We start from the raw sequence: 23,171 nt of genomic DNA on the forward strand, positions 1-23,171 counted from the left end.
GGTTCGAAAAAATACGCGAGAACAATAGAAACGTGTTTCGGGCCCTCCCTTTCCTCCCCCACTGACCTTTTTTTTTCCTACCAGCTTCGAAGTTCCCCATTTCTGTGGAGGTCAACTGCTGCATGAGTCATCTATTAGCACAAAGGGTGTCTAAGAATGACTTTCGTCAATTGATGTTACACCTTTATTGAATTGAAATATTAGTAATGTGCGCGTAATTTCAAAAAGAACAAGACCAAACACGACGTATTTCTGAGTTTATTTAAGCATTTTACGCAAAGAAATAAATGTCAAAACACGACGGAGACTTAGCATTCTGGCGAAACTCGATATGAGCAGCAGAGCTTCTCGGAAGTTGATGCGGTATTTTTTTCCGAAAACATATATCAAGTTACAATTTATGAGTGGTGCTATAAATCTTTATTGTTAAAGTCACAGACAAAAGGATATTTTCTCAGAATATTTGGTTTCTCCCTGATAGCAATTCCAATTCCTCTTCTTATCTCGTGAGAACTCCCAAAGATGGACTGAAAATAATTGAAGAAAATCCGGTGGAAAAGAGCTTGTATTTTGCAAAATGCCTCAGATTGTCAGCTAGCACTTGGCAGCAGGAGTGGGGGTAAAGCGATGTTAGTTGAATTAATTATATGCCCAATTGTTTCCATAAAATTAAATTATTCATTAATCAGCTAAATTCCTGTTCGAATCATTTTAAGGAAATCAAAATTACTCCCCTAAATCTTGTGTTGCCTGCTGCATAGGCAACCAAGTCAAACATTCCAGCATTCATCATTTAGTATTCGAGGTATTCGAAATTCGAGGTATTCGAATATTCGAGCTATGATTTAATATTCGAATTCGATATTCGAATTCGAGAAATCTGCTATTCGACCCATCTCTAGTATATATATCTCTCAGTATTAATTAAACAAGTCAAAAGAATCATAGGCGATGCTAACAAAATGAGAACTGCAAATTGCATCAACAAAAGAAATCACTCTAAATTTCACTCTTCAATTAACAATAGAAATGAGAGCTACATGCTGGTTGCGACAAGATGAAAGTTCATACTTGTCGGGCGATGAAGGTCGCAACTCAACGCCAAAGCCACACTAAAACACAGTAGGCAGTCTTAAAATCAGCTGATCAATTCAATCACTCAGCCATCGATAGAATATCGAACACTGCAAAATCACGACACTTATCACTGTCAAGAATTGTGAGAATGTCCATAAAGTCTTGGTGGAGGAAAGGTGACACAAAACACAATTGAATCTTAATAACTGGGGCCACCTCCACAGCTTATCTGGAAACGAGCCATCTCGGGGATTTATCCCCAAGTTATTCTCCCGTCCTCTCCCTCCAAGCACCCATAATCCTCCACCTTACCCCATCTCACAACCACGGTAGACCGACACTAAATAACATGAGTGATTTAAAAGTGAGAATAAGCATGTACAATACAATATTTCAGAACAATTTCAATTACAAGCATAGAAATAGACTTATTATTCATTATTCAAAACAATATTATTAGGAATCAAGAGAAATTCAACACCGAAATCAAGCATCACATAGTATTTGACAAAGCAAGCAATAGCATTCATTGAGAAAAATAAAAAAAAAAAATAAAAAAAAATCAATGATATTTCTCTCCTTTTAATTACTGGAATTAGCAATGCCACCATGATATGCCTTTAAATGAGAAACATGACAAATTTTCTCTTTCCCAGGAGAAACTTCCAGAATAACTGTTACAGGAGAGAGATACTTTTTAAGGACGAAAGGTCCGTTCCACAGAGGTTCCAGTTTTGCCATTTTCTGTTCACCTTTAGAACTGACAGGATGGTTTTTGCAGAGAACAAGATCTCCCACACAGAAAGTGATTTGGGAGTGAGATTTATTATAGGATTCTTTATACCTATTTCTGGCCTTTTTTAAATTAGCAATAACATGATTCAGACATGCTTGTCTGTCATTATCGCTGAGATCATTCTCGAATAAAGATTTTGGAATGTCCCACTGATTAATTAAGGGATGCTTTAGTTCTCTGCCGAAAATTATTTTGGCAGGAGAATAACCACTGCTCTCATGAGAGGCAGTGTTCAAGGCAAAATTTAAGTCAGCAAGCATAGAGTCCCACATATGGTGAGCATTATTGCACAAAATAGCAAGTGCAGATTTTAGATTTCTATGCAATCTCTCTACCTGATTAGAACAGGGATAGTATGGAGAAACAAAAATTTGCTTAACCCCCAGTTGCAAACACATCTCCTTAACGGCATGAGATTTAAAGACTTGTGCATTATCAGACACCAAATATTTAGGAAAACCGAATTTCGGGAATACTCTTTGAGTGAGTATTGAAACAACCGAACCAGCAGTAGCCTTACGAACTGGCTCAAGAAAACAGAATTTAGAAAAACCATCAATAAGAGAAAGTATATATTGGTGTCCACCTTTAGTCAAAGGTAAAGGTCCCACAAAATCAATATAAAGTCTTTCCCAAACTTCAGAAGGATTGTGCGACGATAGCATGCCAGGAGGTGGAGCATTTCTGGGTTTACAAGTTTGACACAGATGGCATTTTCTGACCATGTCATAAACCTCTCTTTTCATATCCTTCCACCAAAAGTGTCTGCTAATCTTATCATAAGTTTTAACCATGCCCAAGTGAGCAGACATACTAGAGCAGTGAAAATATTGAAAAATCATAGGCCTCAAGACCGTAGGCAAAACAGCTCTTCCTCGCTTAATTTTAGAATTCCCATAACATAATAGCTGTCCCTTCAGAAAATAGTTTTTGTCGTTCAAGGAATTATTATTAATCTGATTGAAAATATCCTTTAGAACGAGATCAGTTTCTTGGTGTTTTCGAATGTCGACAAATGACAAAGGCAATTTATGTAACACACAAGAATAAGGAACAGCTGACTCCTTATGAGTGTTAGATTCCACATCTGATTGACTATTAGTAGATGAGGATGGCTGAATGCGAGAAAGACAATCTGCGACAGAATTAGATGATCCTCGAACATGATGCACAGTGAATTTATAAGAGGATAATTTAAGAACCATCCTCCCTAATTTGCCCAACTGCTTAGGATGAGAGAAAAGCCATGTCAAGGCACCATTATCAGTGTACAAGTGAAATGGTTTTACTTGTAAGTAAACACTGAATTTTTGAATTCCAAAATGAATTGCGTGACACTCCAATTCATAAGAAGAAAATTTACGTTCATGTTCCAAGAGTGCCTTACTAGCGAAAGCCACAGGGACAAAATCACCATTTACTTTGTGATTCAGAACGGCACCAACCGCCAAATTACTGGCATCGACAAATAAATGAAATTCCTCGTCAAATCGAGGGAAAGATAATACTGGTGGATTGGTGAGAGCTTTCTTCAACTGGCAGAAAGCCTCATTTTCAACGGCTGTCCATTGTAAAGGAACATTTTTACGTTTCAAACGATTCAGTGGCATAGAAATTTCAGAATACCTTGGAATAAACTTGCAGTAAAACCCACAAAGTCCAATGAATCTGGCCACTTCCTTCACATTTCTGGGAACTGGGAATTGTTCAATTGGTCTCACTCTCTCAGGATCAACTTGCAAGGTTCCATTTGTGATGAGATGGCCCAGAAAAGTGAGTGATTCCACACCAAGCTTAACCTTGTCCTCGCACACCGTCAAACCGGCACAGCGTAGTTTGTTGAGGACAGCATTAACATGAGATACATGGTCTTCAGCAGACTTGGAATAGATACACAAGTCATCAATATATGGGTAGACACATGAATATTTCAAATCGCCCAATACTTCATTAATGAGACGAGTGAATATTTGAGGAGAATTAACAAAACCAAATGGCAATCTATTATACTGGTACACTCCGAACGGCGTCACAAAAGCAGTTAATTTCTTAGAATTCTCAGATAATGGTATTTGATGAAAGGCAGAATTGAGATCAAGAACAGTGAAATATTTAGCATCAGCAAGATATTGGAATGCATGTTCAACAGAAGGTGTTGGATAACCGTCTGATTTAACAACTTTGTTCAACTTACGGTAATCAATCACTAATCTTTCAGATCCATCCTTTTTAGGCACAAGAAAAGCTGGCGAACACCAGTTTGAATTGGAAACCTCAATCACTTTCTTATCAAGTAAAGATTGGATGTGCTTCTTCATTAAATTAGCCTTTGGAGGTGACAACGAATAAGGATGGGATCGAATCGGAGTTGAATCTAGCAGTTCAATTTCGTATGTCATAACAGATGTGACCCCCAATTCTTGAGAAATCACATCAGGAAATTTTGACAATAAGCCCTTCAACTTATCACACAACGTGATTTCAGTGGACGACAGAACATGTGATTCGGACGAGTTACTAACTGGCGCCGATTTAAACGCTTCGCAATTGTCCGTAACAGAAAAAAGAGAATTCGGGGCAATTTCAAAACTGACGTTCGCCGGACGAATAATCATCTTTGAATTACAAATGAAATCCACACCCAGTAACACGGGAAACGGGATTTTAGCTAGATAAAACACGTGGTTCCAAGAAAACTTGCCTATTTGAACCTTGAGTGAGACAGAGGAATTAATATGAAAAGGCTGCCCCGACACCGTGATTAAATCGACGTCAACATTTTGACGAATAATTTTTCTCCGGCAACATTTCAGAGAAGCAAAGAAATCTTCATCACACAGTGAAACTGAACACCCAGTGTCAATTAGAGCCTGGCATGGCATAGAATGAAGATTAATAGATAATATTGGCAATCGAGTCGAACACTTGTCACGGACACTCATCAAACTCACGGCAGGCTGAGTAAATCGTCGTCTTTTGCGACACTCGTTCACTTTGTGGCCAGGTTTGTGACAGTAAGAACAATTAATAGGAAAAGAAACTTCCCTAGGCGCACTGGAAGAGGCAACAGAAGACGGATTCCTAGAGATACGATGGAAAGTGTTGGAATATTCAGCACAGTCCATTAAATGTTTAGAAGCCTGCGTGATAACAGAGTCCAATTCTACAAATGTGTTAGGCTGATTTGAGAACATAATTGCAGATTTTGTTAAAGGATTTAACCCTTGAATAATGAGTCGCACAATAGAAGACTCGGAATACTGCAAACCCAGCACCTGAGTGGCATTACGCACAGAACACACGAAATCGTGGGGCGTTTCGCGAGGGAACTGAAATCTCTTAACTTTCGTAGTGATCAAGCGATCAAACTCTCTGTCACTAACAATTCTAGCCCAAACTTTTTCTGTGATTTGAGACCATGCGAGATTCAAGTTTAACATAGACAACCAAAAATGACGAGAGCTGGCAGGTAGTTTAGATACTACAAGGTACAATAACGTTGACAGAGGAACCAAAGACAAAGAAACGATTTCATTAACTTTTAACATGAAATTAAACCAATTCTCACTGTTTGACACTTCAAATGGCGGAAAATCACTGAGTAATTGTTTGACAATTACTAACCCTTCAGAAACTGGCAATGTCTGAGAAGCAGACATTTCGTGAGAGACGTGAACATCACTACCTTCCTCGTGCGTTGGGCGAGGTGGAACCACTTCTAAAGAAGATTCCCGTTCATTATTAGAAACTTCACTTCCTACGGACACATTAGCCGTACCCCTAGCCTTACGATCCTCGCCCGTGGTTAAATAAGTTTTTTCGTACGGGTTGTCAGTATTACCTCCAGGCATTTTGAAAAGTGAAGTGACGACAACGAGAAAAAGAGAGAGAAAGAGCGAGATATAAAACTATCTATCATTACTGGAAGAATCCAATAGGAAAAGAGGGGTGCGAGAATAACTAGCTGCTATCCAAACTATCAAGAACATTACGAGCATTACGAACATTAATGTCAAATGGCATATGACCACGAGGAAAAGTCGGCAACACTAGTCACGTAATCCCACACAAACCAAAAAGCACTTAATGGAAAATAAAATAACTCACTTTTAAGAGGAGAAACAACCAGAAACTGCAAAAAGTGGAGAAATAGTGGAGAATTGTCACCATTGTCCAGTACTCGGAGACCTCGACGAAAGGATAGGAAATCGAACCACGCTCTGCTACCAATATGTAACGTTACGTCGTAAAATCTGGTTGATTTTTCACGTAAGTCCAGACAAGGGAAATACTCCAACCGTCGGTCACATGCTGGATCAGCGAAAGACTCCACAAACAAGAAAAACAGCTCACAAGAAAAAGGTAGCCAAAAATAATTTACGAGTTATTACCGTACGATATCTATTCAAAGTAGAGTATTCAAAAAATCAGAAGTATTACAGAAAACAATGATAGTAAATTCATGATCCCAAAGGAAACATTACCAGCAGAAAATTGCTCTAAATATGCCATGGCTCACAAGACATGTGACTCCCAGCAGGTCACGACCAGAAAGAGCTTGCCTATGCAAGGCGAGACAGCATTTGAGGGGAGGGCTTCTTCCAGGGAGTGGAGGGGTAGCCAGGCGAATTCAACAACCGCCCACTGATGCGTCACTGCCCCTGCAGAAACGGCCGCTCCGCAAAACACCATTCCCTGGTTTTGAGACAACAGCCAGCACCCAGAATTTTCCCCTCAACTTCTGGGTTGGAGACATCAGAGGAATCAGCGGGATAGTTCATTGGAACACATGGAGGGGAAGGAGATACTGGGGTGAGGTGTTGGAGGGAGAGAGAATTGTGATAGGACAATGGTAAAACTTCTCACTCCAAGTGCAATACTAAGGCCTTAGCACCGATTTCCCCTTGCTTGCCAAGGAGAAGTATTTCTCCGCAGTAGTCCTATATAAGTCTTGCATTGCAGGTAGGCTGGTTCGGGGCTGGTTCGGAGGCTGTTTCGGAGGCTGTTTCAGAGGCTGATTCCAGAGGCAGGATTTCCAGAGACAGGATTTTCCAGAGACAGGATTTTGCGAGACAGGGCACTTTGCTACAGGGCCCCTTTGCGCGAAAAATCCTTTGCGCGAAAAAACCTTTCTTGGCGGGAGAAGTTCTGCGGATAAGTTCGGAGGAAATTCGAGGAATTTCTGGGGGGGGGGGGGTACCAGAAATTTTTGGGGGGGGGCAACACTTAAAAAATGCCACAATTGTTAGGCTTTGGCCTAACATTGGAACACACCCGGAAGAGTACTAGCCTCCCCAGTGAACCAGAGAGAGAGAGAGCGAGAGACTAACTGAGACAGTAATAAATGCGTTATGTGTTCGGAAGTCTTGAGTCTTATTTCTCCCGAGCTCCTCTGTTTGTAGCCCAGATGGTTTGCGATCCCAATTTTCAGGGTCCTAGTCACCGTAGGGATGTGAAAATATGTTTGAATGTAACAGCAGTGGATTTGAACTGAAAATAATTAGGTGCACGTAGTTGATCTCTCTGTAATTCAAGCAATTAATGATGTGATTATCCTTATTATTCAGATGAGATGGCAGCCTCCACCAGTTGAAGAGACTCTTCGGCAAATCCTCTTAGGCCTTCCGTTTTCCCTAGAATGCTATCATTCTCTTGATGACAAGAAAAGAATTTTAGATGCTGCTTTGGAGCAGGGTAATGGAGATGCCATTCTATGTGTAAGTATACTTTTTGTGTTATCTTTTGATGGATTTAAAAAGTTTTCCTCTATATGTGACACATGAAGCACCATCTTTTTCTCATACCAAAAAGGGATGGCAGTGTCAGTTTTTGATGTCAAATTGATGATTGTACGAAATCATATGGGCTGACTATTACAGATTTATCGTAAAGTTATGAACATGAAAGAATTATCCTTATGATGAATTGTGATGGCTTTATTTAAGCTCAGAACCTAACCCATGGAATGCTTTGATCCTTTGAACATAGCTGCTTAAAAAAAATCATTTTTGACATGCATTATACTGAGGTGCAAAGTTGCGCTCGCTTTCATTCCTTTTTTTACGTTTTCTTTTGTCTTAATTTTTTTGGTGACTCATGTGCGTAAATTTGGGTAGTCGAGTACATCACCGATTAGTTCAGCTGATGCTGCTTTAACTACCTCATAAATAGTCTATACAAGTTTTATCACTCATCATTCCCCTTCTGTAGCCATAGACAGATTCAGGCACATGCTCCCCGTAGACCCTGGAAAATACACATGATTTTTAATACGGTTATTATTGCGTTTGTTTAGTTTTGTGTATTACGCGGCATCATTCATTTAATTTCATATTAATGAATTGATTTGATATTAAAATAAAGAGAATATTTCATGTAGAAATTTTTGTATGCTGTTTTTAGTCTAAAAAAATGATAAGATCATTTGCCTATCAGACCCTTGTGCCCCCCCCACTCCCCCCTACAGAAAAAATCCTGGAACTGCCCTTGTCTGTAGCATTAGGCTTTTAGATACATTTGAACCAATTAACATTCTTGACCTGACGTTCAGTTATTGCATTAAAAAATATCATCCGTAAGCACTTCTAACCCATTTTGCTTGCTAAGTAGAATGACTTCATTTTTTCCCTCGACTTATTACAACTCTTGTACATATATGAGGAATGAATCAACAGATTTGGTAAAAAATATGAAATACATATGTGTAAACATGGCATGAACCTTGATGGCAGCAGAAAGTCAAGAGTGGAAGCATTCAAAATGTGGTGGAACCAAAGAATGATGAAGATAAAATGGATTGACCGTTTAAGTATGTAGGAAGTGCTAAGAAGAATGGAAGAAAAGAGAAGCCACCTAAAAACTGTTTGAAGAAGAAAGGACAACTTATTTGGCCACATTGTGAGGCATGATGGCCTGATGAAGAAAATCGTTGAAGGACAAGTGGAGGGGAAAAAGGGCAAGGGACGGCCCCGAATGAGTTACATGTGACAGGGTATGGAGGAGGTAAAAGAGAAGAAATACGTCGCTATGAAAAGGTTGGCGGATAGGAGAGAGAAATGGACCAATCTTGGGATTGTTGACTAATGATGATGATGATATCCTTTTGGTTTGTCCAGTACAACTTCATACAGTACACTCCCGATTATCCGGGGTAATGATGGGGAGAGATGGCACGAATAATCGGAAAACACGGATAATCCAAACTTTCAGTTAAATGTCTTTTAATGTTCATAATTTACTTAAAACAAACAATATATTATTATTTATGCAGTTATTGTGTTGCTTTAGAGTGCTTCCAGGACTCCTTGAGAGCTTTCTTCGCCAGTTCGCGATCTTTTTTTAGCGACGATAGCGTGGATGTACTCGTATTATTAATGCTTTGTGTATGGCCTGGTTTCGAAAACCACGCATCCGTGGCTGTGTGATTATGGATACAGGAAAAAGGTTTGCACGAATGCTTCGAAACCACTGCTTCACGTCGCAAACTACACTGTCAGGCACTACGCCACGTACTCGCGTCTCGCACAAGTTGCCCGGGTTGAAACTGCTGCGGGACTTATATCCGTGATCAAGCAGCGCGGTCGCGCACTGCGAGGCTTGGAAAACAAGAACACGGTGCTCCCGTGAATGCAACTAGAGCGCGATCGCTTCCGTTTTACGAAGGGGATTCTAACGGAAATGATAAGCCCCGTATGTCCTAGCATTGATGCAGTAATTCTCGTGATTTTGCGTAGGATTTTTAAAAACAAAGATCGCGGAAAAAATTGAGCGAGAGTGAAAATCATGCACGGATAATCCGCAACCCGGATAAACCGCAGCCGGATAATCGGGAGTCTACTGTACTTTGATATGGCATGAAACAAAAAATATATCAAAATGCTATAATTTTTTTTAATTGATGGATAAATTAGTTACTGTGAAGATTTGAAGAAATTCAAATGTGACCTTTTCTAGATACTATGTAATTACTTAAAATAATTGCTATTCATTATTGTATAAATAAGTCCTTTTTGTTTATTACTGCTTCGTATTTCTTGAAAATTATGTCAGAGTGCATACATATGTACATTAATTGTTAATATGTACATTAATTTATATGTATTTTCTTTAAAATAAAGCAAGAATCACTGGTTTATGTGCTTTGGTTTCATAGTTATTAGCTTTAATGTGATTTTTCATTTCTTGCTCCATGGCTTGATGCAGCTATGTTCAAAGGACCATAAATTTTTATGGTTTAGTTTCTAAGCTTATGAAGCCATCACAATTCATTATAAGGATAATTCTTTTGCATACATAACTTTCAGATGAATCAGCAAAGGTCACCTGACACACCTCTGCCTGCTTTGAGGTGAAAAGAAGTGGTCATTTTGATCTGCTAGAGGTTTTCGTCTTTTCCTTGGTTAGTTGTCATGATTTCACACTAAAATTTAATTTTCAATTGAGAATAATTCAACTGTAGTCAACATATGTAGAGTTAAATCGCAATTGGGCCCTATTAAACTAAGTGGGCTTAAACTTAAAAAAACTCGTGGTGCACCAAATGATGAAAAATCCTAGTCGATAGTATCATGTCTTGAAGTTTGCAGGAATGATGAGAGACTGAGGTATGGACCACAAGGTACATTTTAATGTTCTTGTTCAAAGTACATTGTAAGCACAACTGGTTCACAGTAAAGCTGTGTCGTTCATGATGTCGTCGGGTGTGAACCGAATGAATTGAATCTACGATTTCCATTCAAATCGTTCAAAATGAATCACTGAATCCAAATCGTTGAAAATGAACTATCAAATCCAAATCGTCTGAAATGAACCACCAATTCCAAATCGTTCGAAATAAACCGTTGAATCTAAATTGTTCAAAATGAATAATGGAATATTCGAATCCTCCAAATCCAAATCGTTCAATAAGAAATGAAAGTAAATAGATTCATATAAAAATAAATAGAAAATTACCACAGTAATTGTTACCCCCATCCAGAAAAAAATCTTAGATCCGCTCCTGATAACGCTAACATAATGGATACACATTCTCCATGGATTCAAGATTCACACAGATTCGAGATTCAGATGGATTCGATATTCACATTCGAGATTCCCATGGTTCATCATGAACGATTAAAAAAACTGATTCATTGCCACGAATCAAAACCCATCAACTGAATCCACCAAATGAACCGAAATTCTCACCTCTAGTTCACAGCCAGTCTACCATGGTAGGCAGTTAAGGCAAGACTGTCAATCGAGGTCATGGTAGTCGTGATAACCAACAACAACACGAATAAAACATATATTGAGAATTGAGAATGTTTGTTTTATGCATGATAGTTTTTTTCAACCAAGATAGGCCTGACTCAGTGCATGTGTATGTATTTTTGCGATAACCAAGTCATTTTTATATTTTTTGATACTTTCTATGTTCAACCAATTTATGGGGTTTGAGGAAGAATTTTTTTTTCAAGGTGGTGCAGTTTCTTTCGAAAACGTTGAAGAAGTCTCACTTCACCCACCTTATGTCGCAGAGACCAGTTGCTGCAAACCATTATGCAGCTCACTTGTCCACTAGATGCCAGTGGTCCGAGTTCAGCAATCTATTGGAGTGAGTTGTGCCAGTTAACCCTAGAAGGGCACACTGGGGTCCAGTGGACCCCAAGAGTTTTTTTCTTTGCTGTAACTTTTGTAATGCACAAAATATTGAAAGCTCATACCAATGTAAATTTCCTTTTATATCTTAGTAAAAGTTTCATGTGTGTGGTGATTTTTTCAACGCGCTTATTGCTTTATAATTTAATGTTGAAAATGGTCTGGGGTCCATTGGACCCCAGTGTGCACTTCATGAAATTTTTTTGAAATTGCGAAAAAAAATTAACACATTTGTTCATTGCCTTTTTTGCTGCAAATACATTTGTTGTAATCGTATTTATACGTTTATAGTAATTAAAATGTCATTTATCATTTTTTATCACTTTGGGATACTTCAGGACATCAACTTTTTTTGTGAAATATCTTGGTTTCCTCTTTTGCAAATAGTTTAGGAACATCGGAGTGAAAGACGTACGAACAAACTTGAATGGAATTGATTGTAGAGCAATAGTGTTTAACATATATTACTCATAATAGTAAACTATTCATCAAACATTGACGTTTGAAATCATTTGGAGATCGAAAGAGAGAGCGAAATTTGGTTTCGGATCTGCCTGGATCAAAAGGAGCAGCACGCGACGTCAAAACTCCCCGGCAAGCTTGGGAATTACTGTTGGATAGCGATTTACGAAATAAAATAATGACGCACACAAATGAGGAAATACAACGGCAGCGTCAAAATGTCACAATTCTTCAATCGTACCACGGTGATGTAGATGTTGAGGAGAGTGAGGCTTTTTTTGGACTTCCATATTTTTCTGGGGTGCAGAAGACGTGCCACACAAATTTGTATGAACTGTGGTCAACTGAGTTTGGATCTACGTTGTATCAATGCACCATGCCTCTTCACCGATTCCTGTTTTTGCTATCAACCTTGCGTTTTGATGATAAAAATACGAGAATGCAGCGCAGAACGATCGATAAATTTGCGCCACTTCGTGAAATTTGGGAAGGGTTTGTAGATAATTGCAAGAAATGTTACACTCCTAATGAGTATTGTACTGTAGATGAACAACTTCTCGGTTTTTGAGGCCGTTGCCCCTTTCGGATATATACGAAAGGAAAGCCAGATAAGTATGGCATAAAAATTGTAATTATGAATGATGCAAAAACGTTTTACATGGTAAATGCCTATCCTTACATAGGAAAAGTAGTTACCAATCCAGATGAAACTGTTCCGACATATTATCTACGGACATTGTCAACACCAATTCATGGCACGAATAGAAATATTACGTGCGACAATTGGTTCACTTCTGTTGAGCTTGTAAAGAAGATGCTAAAAGATTATTCAATAACGATGGTGGGCACCATTCGTAAAAACATGCGTCAAATTCCAGTGGATTTTACAAGAAGCTGTTGTTCAATCTTCACGATTTGCCTTTGACCCTCACATGACCCTGGTGTCTTTCACACCGAAAAGAAATAAAATAGTGCTTTTGTTGTCATCTTTTCATTTGGATGGAGCTATAAATGAAGACAAAGGAAAGCCCGAGATTATTTTGCATGTATAATGCCACTAAAGGAGGAACAGACACATTTGATCAACTGTGTCATGAATGTACAACAGCCAGAAAAACCCTTCCATGGCCAATGCGGATTTTCTATGGCATGCTAGACCAAGCTGGTGTAAACGCAAAGGTTCTTTACTCTCATATTGATAGTAATGAAAAAATAAATCGGAGAACATTTTTGAAAAACTTGGCTTTGTCACTCATGAAACCTCATTTGCATCAACGGATTTTGAAAAAAAAACCTGCGTTCTTCAATCAGGAATACTATTGCGGAAATTTTAAAAATTGAAATATCAGCAATTGATAAACCTGAAATCCTTCACAACAAAATACGATGCAGCTCATGCCCAAGGAATAGAGACAGAAAAACAAGAATTATATGCTCATCGTGCCGCGCTCCGATGTGTGACGAGCACCGAAGTTATCTGTGTACTACCTGTACAGGAGTGAGAAATTAACAACAAAGCATTTTTTCTAAAAATTTATATTTCACCTGTAAAATAAATAATAGTAATGTACATTTTCGAGCAATAGGAAGTCCTAATGAAATTTGTGAAAAAAAAATTTTTTTTAATACACTGGAAAATTTTGTTGTTTTCAATTGTTAAAATTAATACGTTTTATGGAAAGAAAAAATATGAAACATTTTTTTACATGAACTACACAATGTAATACTTAAGCTGTTAAAACTATTTGTCTGTACATCTAAAACATTCGTAAGAGTAAATAAAAGTAGGATTGGTGACTTTCTTAAAGAATTTTTATGTCTTTAGAATGAAAAATATTGTTTTACTTTCATTTTAATATGTTTAAATAACTTATATTTACATATTTGTGTAAGAAACACTTCTATTATTGATATTTACTATATTAATTGTAAAAAAATATCAGGGGGTTGAAATAAAAAAAAATTAAAGTTATGGGGTCCGCTGGACCCCAGTGTGCACTTTATGATTGAAAAAATAAGTGTGCACTTCTAGGGTTAAATGATTTAACCCTCTTTGTGAGGCAAGCCTATATGTCTGCTCTCACACGTCCTGGTATAAGTGTGTTGTTGACAGTAATGGACTCTAGTTTAAGTTATGAAATCAAATTCTGCAAGGATAGAAGAATTTTTAATGCATATTCATCATTTGAGAATTGTATGGGATTCTTGCCTAAACATCTTCTTAAAATAAGGCAAAAAAATATTACTTACATGTGTATTATTATCCCTGTGGAATTCATTATCTCCTGATCTAGGTATGTTGTCAAATAACGATGCTAAAACAGAATGGGGCAAAATTTTATCTTGCAGCGTTTGAGAAATCGTATTAAATTTCAATTGGGTAATCAGAGACATCAAACGTCACAGATTTAATCAAGTGAAGGCCTGAATGACTTTTTTTCTTATTTATTAGCTTGGTTATAATATTTGAGGTTAAGATTAGATATTTATGGTTAGTATTTAAAATTGATAGTTTGACACGTGACTTGGAGAAATTGCTTCATGTTGAATCAAAATACTTACTATTTAAATTTGAAGAAAAAGGTTTTTCAAGCCTCCAATAATAACAATCTTCTGAGTGATCAACGTTGTCTCTTGTTGTCATTTGATTTATTTTTAAAAGACCATGGAAATAGTGGTGGCATTATGATGTAGTTTAAATGAATTGAAGTTTAAAAACAGCAATTGGATACTGGTGCTTGGTCGGTATGGATGCATCTAATAAAGTCTACATATATTTTACTCTTTCTTTTCAGGAGTCTTGGAAGAAGTAGAGATGTTGCTGTAAGTTACCTTATTTTTTTTTACATATATGTGAGTGCTAATGAATTATTTTGCTTAAAAGCATTTGGGTTTGGATAAAGTTGGTTGTTAAATACATGTTTGGAATGTTATGCAATCACTTTTTTCTTTGCCATGTTCATAGATTTGAGTACTACAGTAGATATAAAACCATTCCTTGCACCGGCAGTTTCTGATAATATGCCATGTTATTAGAGGGACGAAGGTGATGCATTTACCCTGTGTCAAGGATGGCAGTAGAAACTAAACGAAAGTCGAAACCAGTAAAATTTCAATAGTTTCATTCCCGGAAGCGAAATGTGGAAACAAAACGAAATGGATTTAAACTCGGGGTCGAAATGAAATTGGAGTCAAAACTACTTCGGGTCGAAACTAAAGTAAAACACTGGGAGGAAACAAAACGCAGTTAATGTTTTGCACTGGAGAGACCATGTGCTTCACCTTTGAACGGTTTAGTTTCGACCCACTCACCGAGTAGGAAGTACGGTTGAATGAAGTAGAGGTTTGGCATACCGCCATTAGATGCTCTGGGCACTCATATTTTTACCAGTAACAGGAGAACGGTGAATGCAAACTGGTCATTGTATTTTTAAACTCAATTTTTAACCTCTCTACACGTATGTTAAATGTAATGGGTCGAAACTATTCCCTTTTCTCCCATTCTACTCAACTTTTTGGATCGAAACATAACTATGAGTAGCAGAGTTTTAGTTAATTTAGTTTCATTCCTGGGAGTAAAGTTTTATTCCAGGTCAAAACTTAACTCCTTGGTGATTTTAATTTCATGCAGGAATGAAATTTAACCTAGGCCTCATATTTTCGTTTCTCTCCGGGTCGAAAGGAAACATTTTTTCACTTGCCGTCCCTGCCCTGTGTACCAGGGGGTGGAATGTGCAATTGCTGCATCTTCTTCCCTGGATCCCTCTCTTTAAGTGCATGCGTTTTTCTTTAAGTTGCCTCTGCTATTAGAGCTAAGGTGGCCAGTTGTGTATAAAGCAATGAAAACTGCTCATAATATCTGTAATTTCATTGTATGTGTGAAATAAACCTAAACAAATGTCAGGTAACCTTAAAAATTAATTTTGTTTTTCAAATTTGATTGATTAAAAAATTAATTAGATTTGAAAATCATAGGATGAAAATATGTTGTGAATTAGGTATGTACCTCATTGTTATTGGGTATATAAACGTAAGCTGAAGTATGGATTTGTATGCATAGATGGAATTATTTTACATTTGCTCTTCATCAATCATTTGTATTACTCATCGATAGTTTAAGTGCAGGAATAGGCTATTAGCAGGAACAGATATTTTGATTCTGAAAAAGATTAGTAAGTATATTTATGACTTGCCATCAGATAGCCTAATTTTGATTTAATCAAAGTGTCAACAAAATGGAATTCTAACTAGGGATCAACCTTTATTCCTTTTTTGAGTAATTATGGAAGGTTGAAAGCTTTTTCTCTTGTCAAAATCTCATGGATATTGTGTGCCATGAATCTCAGGATATTTAATAGTAGGACTACTTGAAGGAAAATGGAGTACTTTGTATGTATTGTGTTATGAGTGGGCAGAACCTAATGCATTTTAGCAATACCTATTTTGATATTAATGTTTGGTTAATTGATTAATTTTTTAATGGTCAATGGTTAATTTTTTACATGATAATTTTACTATGTCAATGCCTTTTTATAGATAAAGCAGTTGGGATTAGTTATTGGTAGCATCGATAGTCCATCAAGATTGCAAACCCTGGTGAATTGCTCTGTCTCACATTTTTCAAGTGGCTCAGCAGAGATGGATCGACCATTTGTGTTGCACACCATTAAGCTTCTTGGTAAGTGATTCTACAGAAATGTCTTAGAATTAGTTATTTAAGAAATTATGCTTTGCATTTCATTTTATGTTTGCCTTGGAAAAGAAAATTTTATATTAATTATGTATTTGAAAGGATCATGGAAAAATTCTAATTTTGTTACATAAAATATAAATATTTTTCAGATTTATTTGGTTTCGGTGTGATTTAATATTCCTGGGTTGATCATTGAAATGAAACTTATTGTGGCAACTGAAGTCCTGCATCAGTATTCAATGTATGTGTTTACAGTTATGATTTTAGTTGGCCAGACTGGTGGATGAGATGTCTTCAACCTTTAAAGTTGCCTTCATTGGTGTACATTTTATGCAAAACAGCTGCTTTTCATTTGCATTTTCATGTTCTTACCCTGTCCCCACAAATACTTCCTTAAAAGGAATTATTATGGTGGCAACATCCAGCCATACCTTGCATAATAATTTATAGAAAATTTTGAAGAAGTTCAGAATTTAATTTTTCAATATTTTCGGTCATAAATTTGGCCCATCCCATGTAAATCTTTTGTTTGTTATACAGGCTTGCACTTACTCTAGTCCACATATCTGCATGGTAGTTGAAAGTTCTAAATGTAAAATCCTAAAAACCTTACTTTTTACAGTGAGTTTTTTATGGTAATGTTTTAATGTGGTGCCTAGCAGTGGAATAAATATTATGATGAGGGGATAGACCCCCCCAAAGCCTCAGAGAAATAAAAAAAATATTTAAAAGTAATGTCTATTTTTGACATGTAATAACTGCATCTGCGTAGAATTAAAGATAATTATTAATATAAAACTTTAAATGCCAAAATGATTAAAATATTTGTAAATGTAAATATGAAATGTATTTCCTGGCATGTCATTTTTCCAAAATTTCTGGATCCCCAGTCCCTCTCATCCCTCCCAAAGCATATTCCTGGTAAAGTCACTTGAACTTAGTAACTGGAAAAATTTAATAAAGCCTCTTAAAGTTATTTTGGCTGTAAAGGCTAAAGCTTTTGGCTCAACTTTTTCCATAATATCATTTCAAAATGTGGATAGAATATTTTTAACCTAAACTTTGTGCCAAGATATTTTAATCTCACCATTTTACTTCTCAGAATGGCAGTTTGCTGCTACAGAGAAGTTTAAGTCCCTGAGCTCTGGTCAAGAAGCTGCTGAGAGCATTATTGGGAAGCCCGCATTGGATTCTTTAGCTCATGCATGCCGATACCATTGGGAAAATCCTAAAGCTAAGAATCCCATTCCAGATCCGCTTGCACCCTCTGCTCTCTGTCAAAGGTTTGTCGTCAATCTTCATTTGTGGCTTTGTACATCTCTTGTTAAAAAGTTAATGTTTTTTTTTCTTTTACTGGGAATTGTAGCATTGCATAAATCAGGTAATGCTTAGTGTGTTAGCATATATCACTCAGGGTATGAATTACAGAAGCACAGGTCACTTTAAGAAGGTCATTATAATGCTATAATTTTTTATCATTACAGTAGTTGTATAATCATAAATTGATTGAATGAGGACTTGTTAGGAGGTATGCAATGTTTGGATCATTCAAATTTGTATTTATGGTTTATTTTCTTTTAGACTGACTATCTGCTTTTATTATCTCTACTTTTACTACTGGTAATGTAAAGACCACTTTAATTTTTTAAAGAAAAGATCATGGTCATCATATGTAACTCTGTTGAATCCTTTTAGATGATTAGATTAATCATCATCATCATCATCACTGGTCAACAATCCTAGGATTGGTTTGACGCAGCTCTCCACTCAGTTCTCCTATCAGCTAATCTTTTCACACCTACGTATTTCTTCTCTTTCACATCCTTCTTCACTTGTTCCATATATTTTGTTCGAGGTCTTCCTTTTCCGTTCTTTCCTTCCACTTGTCCTTCGACGATTATCTTCATCAGGCCATCATGTCTCAAGATGTGGCCTATAAGGTTGTTCCGTCTTCTTGTTAAGGTTTTATTCTCTTCTCTCCCACTCTTCTTAGGAAGATTAATATCCTTCTATATTCTGTAAAGTAGTATTTTTTATAGTATGTTGTGCATACAGAGAACCCAACTATGTATCATTTGATGTCACTGTCAGAATGAGCAAATTTAGCAGTTTATGGCTTTAAAAAATTTCAATTTATTTACTATGCAGCTCTTCGATTGGTGGGTTAAATTAGAAGAATTTTTTTATGTTGTGAAGTTTAATCTAAAAATTCAATTATTTTGTTTTCAGCCTAGGTATCAACCAGCGTGCTTACCAATGGACTGCCCTGAGAACAAAAGCTCAAGAACAAGCTTGGGATGCTGTTGATGGGTTGTTTATATCAAGGGTAAGGGTCAATTAAAGCTTACATAAACTCTTATAATAATCAAAATCACTTTTCCTGATTAAAATATAACCTCTGAGGAAAGTAGTGCTTTGGTGATTGGTCAGTAATTATGAACAGTGCTTTTAAAATTATGCATACCTTATCAATAATCCTAAGTCTTTGCTTGGTTAAAATTGATCTACATAGCTGTTACTTACCCATTGTTTAAACGAAGGATTTAGTAATCTTTAGGAATTATTTACTTTATTCATAAAATTACTCTAAAACTTTTTTTCATAAAAGTTGTTCCAAGTATAAAAGCCTTCTACTGTGCATAAAATTATTAGGAAACTCTGCAGAAGTCACCGAGGCAAAAGAGAGATAATAACGGCTATGTTCCCTCTTCATTTTCAGAAAATATTTCCCTTCTTAGAAACTTTATCCCTGAAGTCTCCTTGCTAGCTCACTGCTTAGGTAATAAAATAAACCTTGCATCAAAAATTAGAATTTTAGTTGAAAACAAAAATTCAACTTAAGCAATAAGTTAAGTAAGTTGGCAATTTTCAGTGTTACACAAAGGAAGCCACAAAGGAAGATACAGAAAAACCTCACAAAGAAAAGTTAAATTTTAATACATATAATGATGATTGCAGTGTTCACTTCTCCAATCATTATTTTTACAATGCTTCCTGTCTTTGTTATCCTTTGGCACTGTGGCAAATATCATATCAGGTGGATTATTTCATGCATTGCTAAGCATTGGTATGAAATACCACTTGTTTTGAGCTACATAGGCCTTGGTTTGCATCACAGATGCATTTACTGCAATTCAAATCCAAGGAATAGCGAATGATACATAGCACCAGCTTCTTGCATTAGTTCCCATAATATTACATCCCTACCATTTTCACTCCCATTCAAAACTTATTTTTTGTGATTCATTTTTACCATGTATATTAGCCTGCTAAAGAAAACTATATATGTACATATTTATATGTGCATTTATGTGTATTTTTATGAATTAGTGAATGGAAAGAATTTTTCAGTATGACTGAAAAGTCGTTCATAAGCCTATTATTATTAATCGTTGACAAAAATAATGATATAAATGCATATTTTATGTGATTGATGTAGGTCTAGTTCGTATATGTATGTATGTAGTTTCAATATGCGATTCAGAAAGTAAAGTGATCACTAAGGGAAAACTCATCCAAAAAAATCCTACGAGGAGTCATTTCCTGGCCTTGTCACTGCATGTATGCATATATTTCTAAGTAGGATATGTTTAATATTCAGCATGGAATAAATATTTTTTTGACATATGGAATGACATTAATCTTTTTATTACTCCTTATGAAGGGCTGGTTTCAAGGAATACGCTTAATTGGTGGGTCCAACAGCATTCCAATGGCTGACGTGGCGGCAGAATTACATGCACAAGGAGCCCCTGAGGAAGTAGTTGTGAAATACATCAATCTCGTTGATAATGTGGAGGAGAAAATCTCATTGGCCAACAGATTGCAGTGTCACCGTGCTGCAATTGATGTTAGTATCTCTTCATATGGATAACATAGGCTCCACAAGATTTTGTTGCCTTTCAGTTTGATTTTTGAAACAATTTGTCATGCTTTATATTCCCTCTAATCTCTGCCATTATTTTTTCACAGATAATGAAATCACAGGGTGATAGACTGGGTATAATTAAGCTGAAAGAAAGGCTTCCCTCTCGCTCGGAGGAGCAAGTATATGCTGAAAATGCTCTAAAATCTTCTGTGAGTAAATTTTGACTATCAAATAGATGCAGATTTCAATGCTTTGAGCTGTGTTTTGGTTTTTATTCTGAATGTGTGTGGGTAGAATATTATGATAGATGTAATTATTCTCTTATTATGTATTTAATTTCTGTTAAAAAGACATCTGATGTGTATTTTTTTTTTGACCTGATAGCATATTGGACTTACGAATCATGAGCCATAGAATTTATGCCCACAGCATAAACTATTTTTGTTTTTATTTATGAATTTCAAATGTTAGTGGAAGGAGTATCTAAATCAAAATTGTGATAGCCTAGTATTATTGCCTTGCTGGCTTCAATTGCAAATATTTGATTATTAGTACTTTTTTAGTGTCATCAACATTAGTAGTTCTGAGTTGAATATTCAGGAATGACAATTTTTTTTAGAATTACTTCATGAGCTTCTGAAAAATGTACATTTATGTTGCCATTCCCATTTTAATAGGAGTAAGTGGGGAATGATATCCCAACATTTACATTTTTATTAATTGTCCAAAGTAATAGGGTAGTTTCCTTCATCAAAGAAAAGGAAAGGCATTAATGCGATTCGTTACCCACCATTAGTGTTTTCATAATGTAAAAATTATTTGGTTTTAGAAATCCCAGTTTAGGCGAATGACAATGGTCAATTTTAACCACATTTGAAGAAGGCCAAATTGGCACCCAAGCAATGCCACTCCACGTGACGTCACTGGGACCTAGGGACTGGGACGAGTAGATAGGAGTTTTACTTTGTCTGAGATTACCAATGCATGCATGAGGCACAGAGCTCAGGGAAACATCTCTTAATAATCACCTATTAAAACTGCCTTAGGTCGGAAAGTTTCCTGTGTTTGATAAGGTATTAATAATTCTTATTTAAGCCAAGCGCTATCTGCTAGCAGGGTACTCCGCTACCTGCTAGCAGCCTGAATTGCAGCGGCGCACACATACTCGCCCCAAGGTCACCTCACGCGGCGACTACAGGAACCAGAATGACGTCACACAGGCTTTTCCCAGCATTCATACTTAGCCATCGCGTTTTTGTGTGCTTGAAAATTTTCACTTTTCATTTAATTGCAAAAAATAGATATCGTCATTTAAAAATCTAAAAGCATGAAATATGACTCCGGGAGTAATAATCTTTTGATTTAGGCAATAAAAAAATAATGGGAAACCACCCTATTGCAATTATTTCAGGGCAGATTCTTAATGCCTGACTTGACATTTTTCTGTAGTAATAATTCAATTACATTTGTTTTCCTTGTACATCCAATAATAATAATAATAATCTTTATTTGCCGGAAAGACAATTATATGCAATACATAAATTGTATAAGGCACGTCAAAAACACAGGTTGGGTACAAATAAAAGATATAAGGCACAAACAGCAAAGTGAGGTGAGCATATATAATATTACTGTGACAGGTACTCTGATATAGAGTAAAAGCAGCCTGAAAGTAAAAAGTCTTTCAGCTTGTTTTTAAATACCCCTTGACTCATGGGATCTTTTAGCTCCATAGGGAGCTTATTGTACAAAAGTAGACTCATAAATTGTTCACCACAGGCAGCACTTTTAGTCCGTACATAGGGGACATGCAAATCTTTGTGCTGCCTCGTATAATGAGTGTGAATGCTGGCGTTTGGGACAAAGTCTTGGAAGTTAGTCTTTACTTTGAGAAGTATGGTGAATATATAAAGACAGGGCACAGGTAATATTCGTAGATCTTTAAACAATGGCCGACAGGGTGTCCGATAGGGTTTGTTGGACAATAAGCGTACCACTCTTTTTTGAATTTTGAATATGGTAACGGCATGTGGAGATGAACTCCAATGCAGAATGCTGTACAGAACATGAGAGTGGAATTCACCATAATACAAGAGTAGCAGAACATCTAGTGACACAGTGGAGCGTATATACCTGATTAGATAACACACAGAACTGAGCTTACGTGCCAATTCGCTGATATGCATTGCCCAGGAAAGATTAGAATCAATAGTCACACCCAAAAACTTTGTACTCTCAACTTGTGGTATACATGCACCGTTAAGGTCCACAGTGATCTGCCTATTATTTTTTCCAATATTTGCGAAGTAGATAAGTTGAGATTTACAAACATTAGGCTTCAAACAATTTTTAACACACCATTTATACAACTGCTGGGATACAGAGTTAGCAGAGGTACATAAGCTATTCACTTGAGATGAGGTAACAACAAAATTGGCATCATCAGCATATAACACTGGGGTGATATCAGAGGATCGAGAGACAAAGTTAGTGAGATCATTCACATATACTAAAAACAAGATAGGGCCAAGAACAGATCCTTGGGGGACACCTTGGGAAATAACTTTTGGTGGGGAAATAAATTTCACACCATTGGACACTACAGCAACAGTCTGTGATCTGTTGGCGAGGTATGA

General features: G+C 36.7%; 1 protein-coding gene across 1 annotated transcript in view; it reads left to right on the forward strand.

Annotated features, from left to right (window-relative positions):
* The window catches only part of LOC124157819 (vacuolar protein sorting-associated protein 16B), a 29,110-nt gene that overhangs the window by 5,071 nt on the left and 868 nt on the right, over positions 1-23,171 (forward strand). The window contains exons 5-12 of the mRNA XM_046532849.1: positions 7,441-7,590; positions 11,332-11,468; positions 14,770-14,797; positions 16,511-16,652; positions 17,770-17,950; positions 18,897-18,993; positions 20,332-20,517; positions 20,640-20,744. Coding sequence (XP_046388805.1) covers positions 7,441-7,590; positions 11,332-11,468; positions 14,770-14,797; positions 16,511-16,652; positions 17,770-17,950; positions 18,897-18,993; positions 20,332-20,517; positions 20,640-20,744 — 1,026 coding nt within the window. The remainder of the gene's footprint in view (positions 1-7,440; positions 7,591-11,331; positions 11,469-14,769; positions 14,798-16,510; positions 16,653-17,769; positions 17,951-18,896; positions 18,994-20,331; positions 20,518-20,639; positions 20,745-23,171) is intronic.

This window comes from Ischnura elegans, chromosome 4, assembly GCF_921293095.1.
Source record: "Ischnura elegans chromosome 4, ioIscEleg1.1, whole genome shotgun sequence".
NCBI lineage: Eukaryota > Metazoa > Arthropoda > Insecta > Odonata > Coenagrionidae > Ischnura > Ischnura elegans.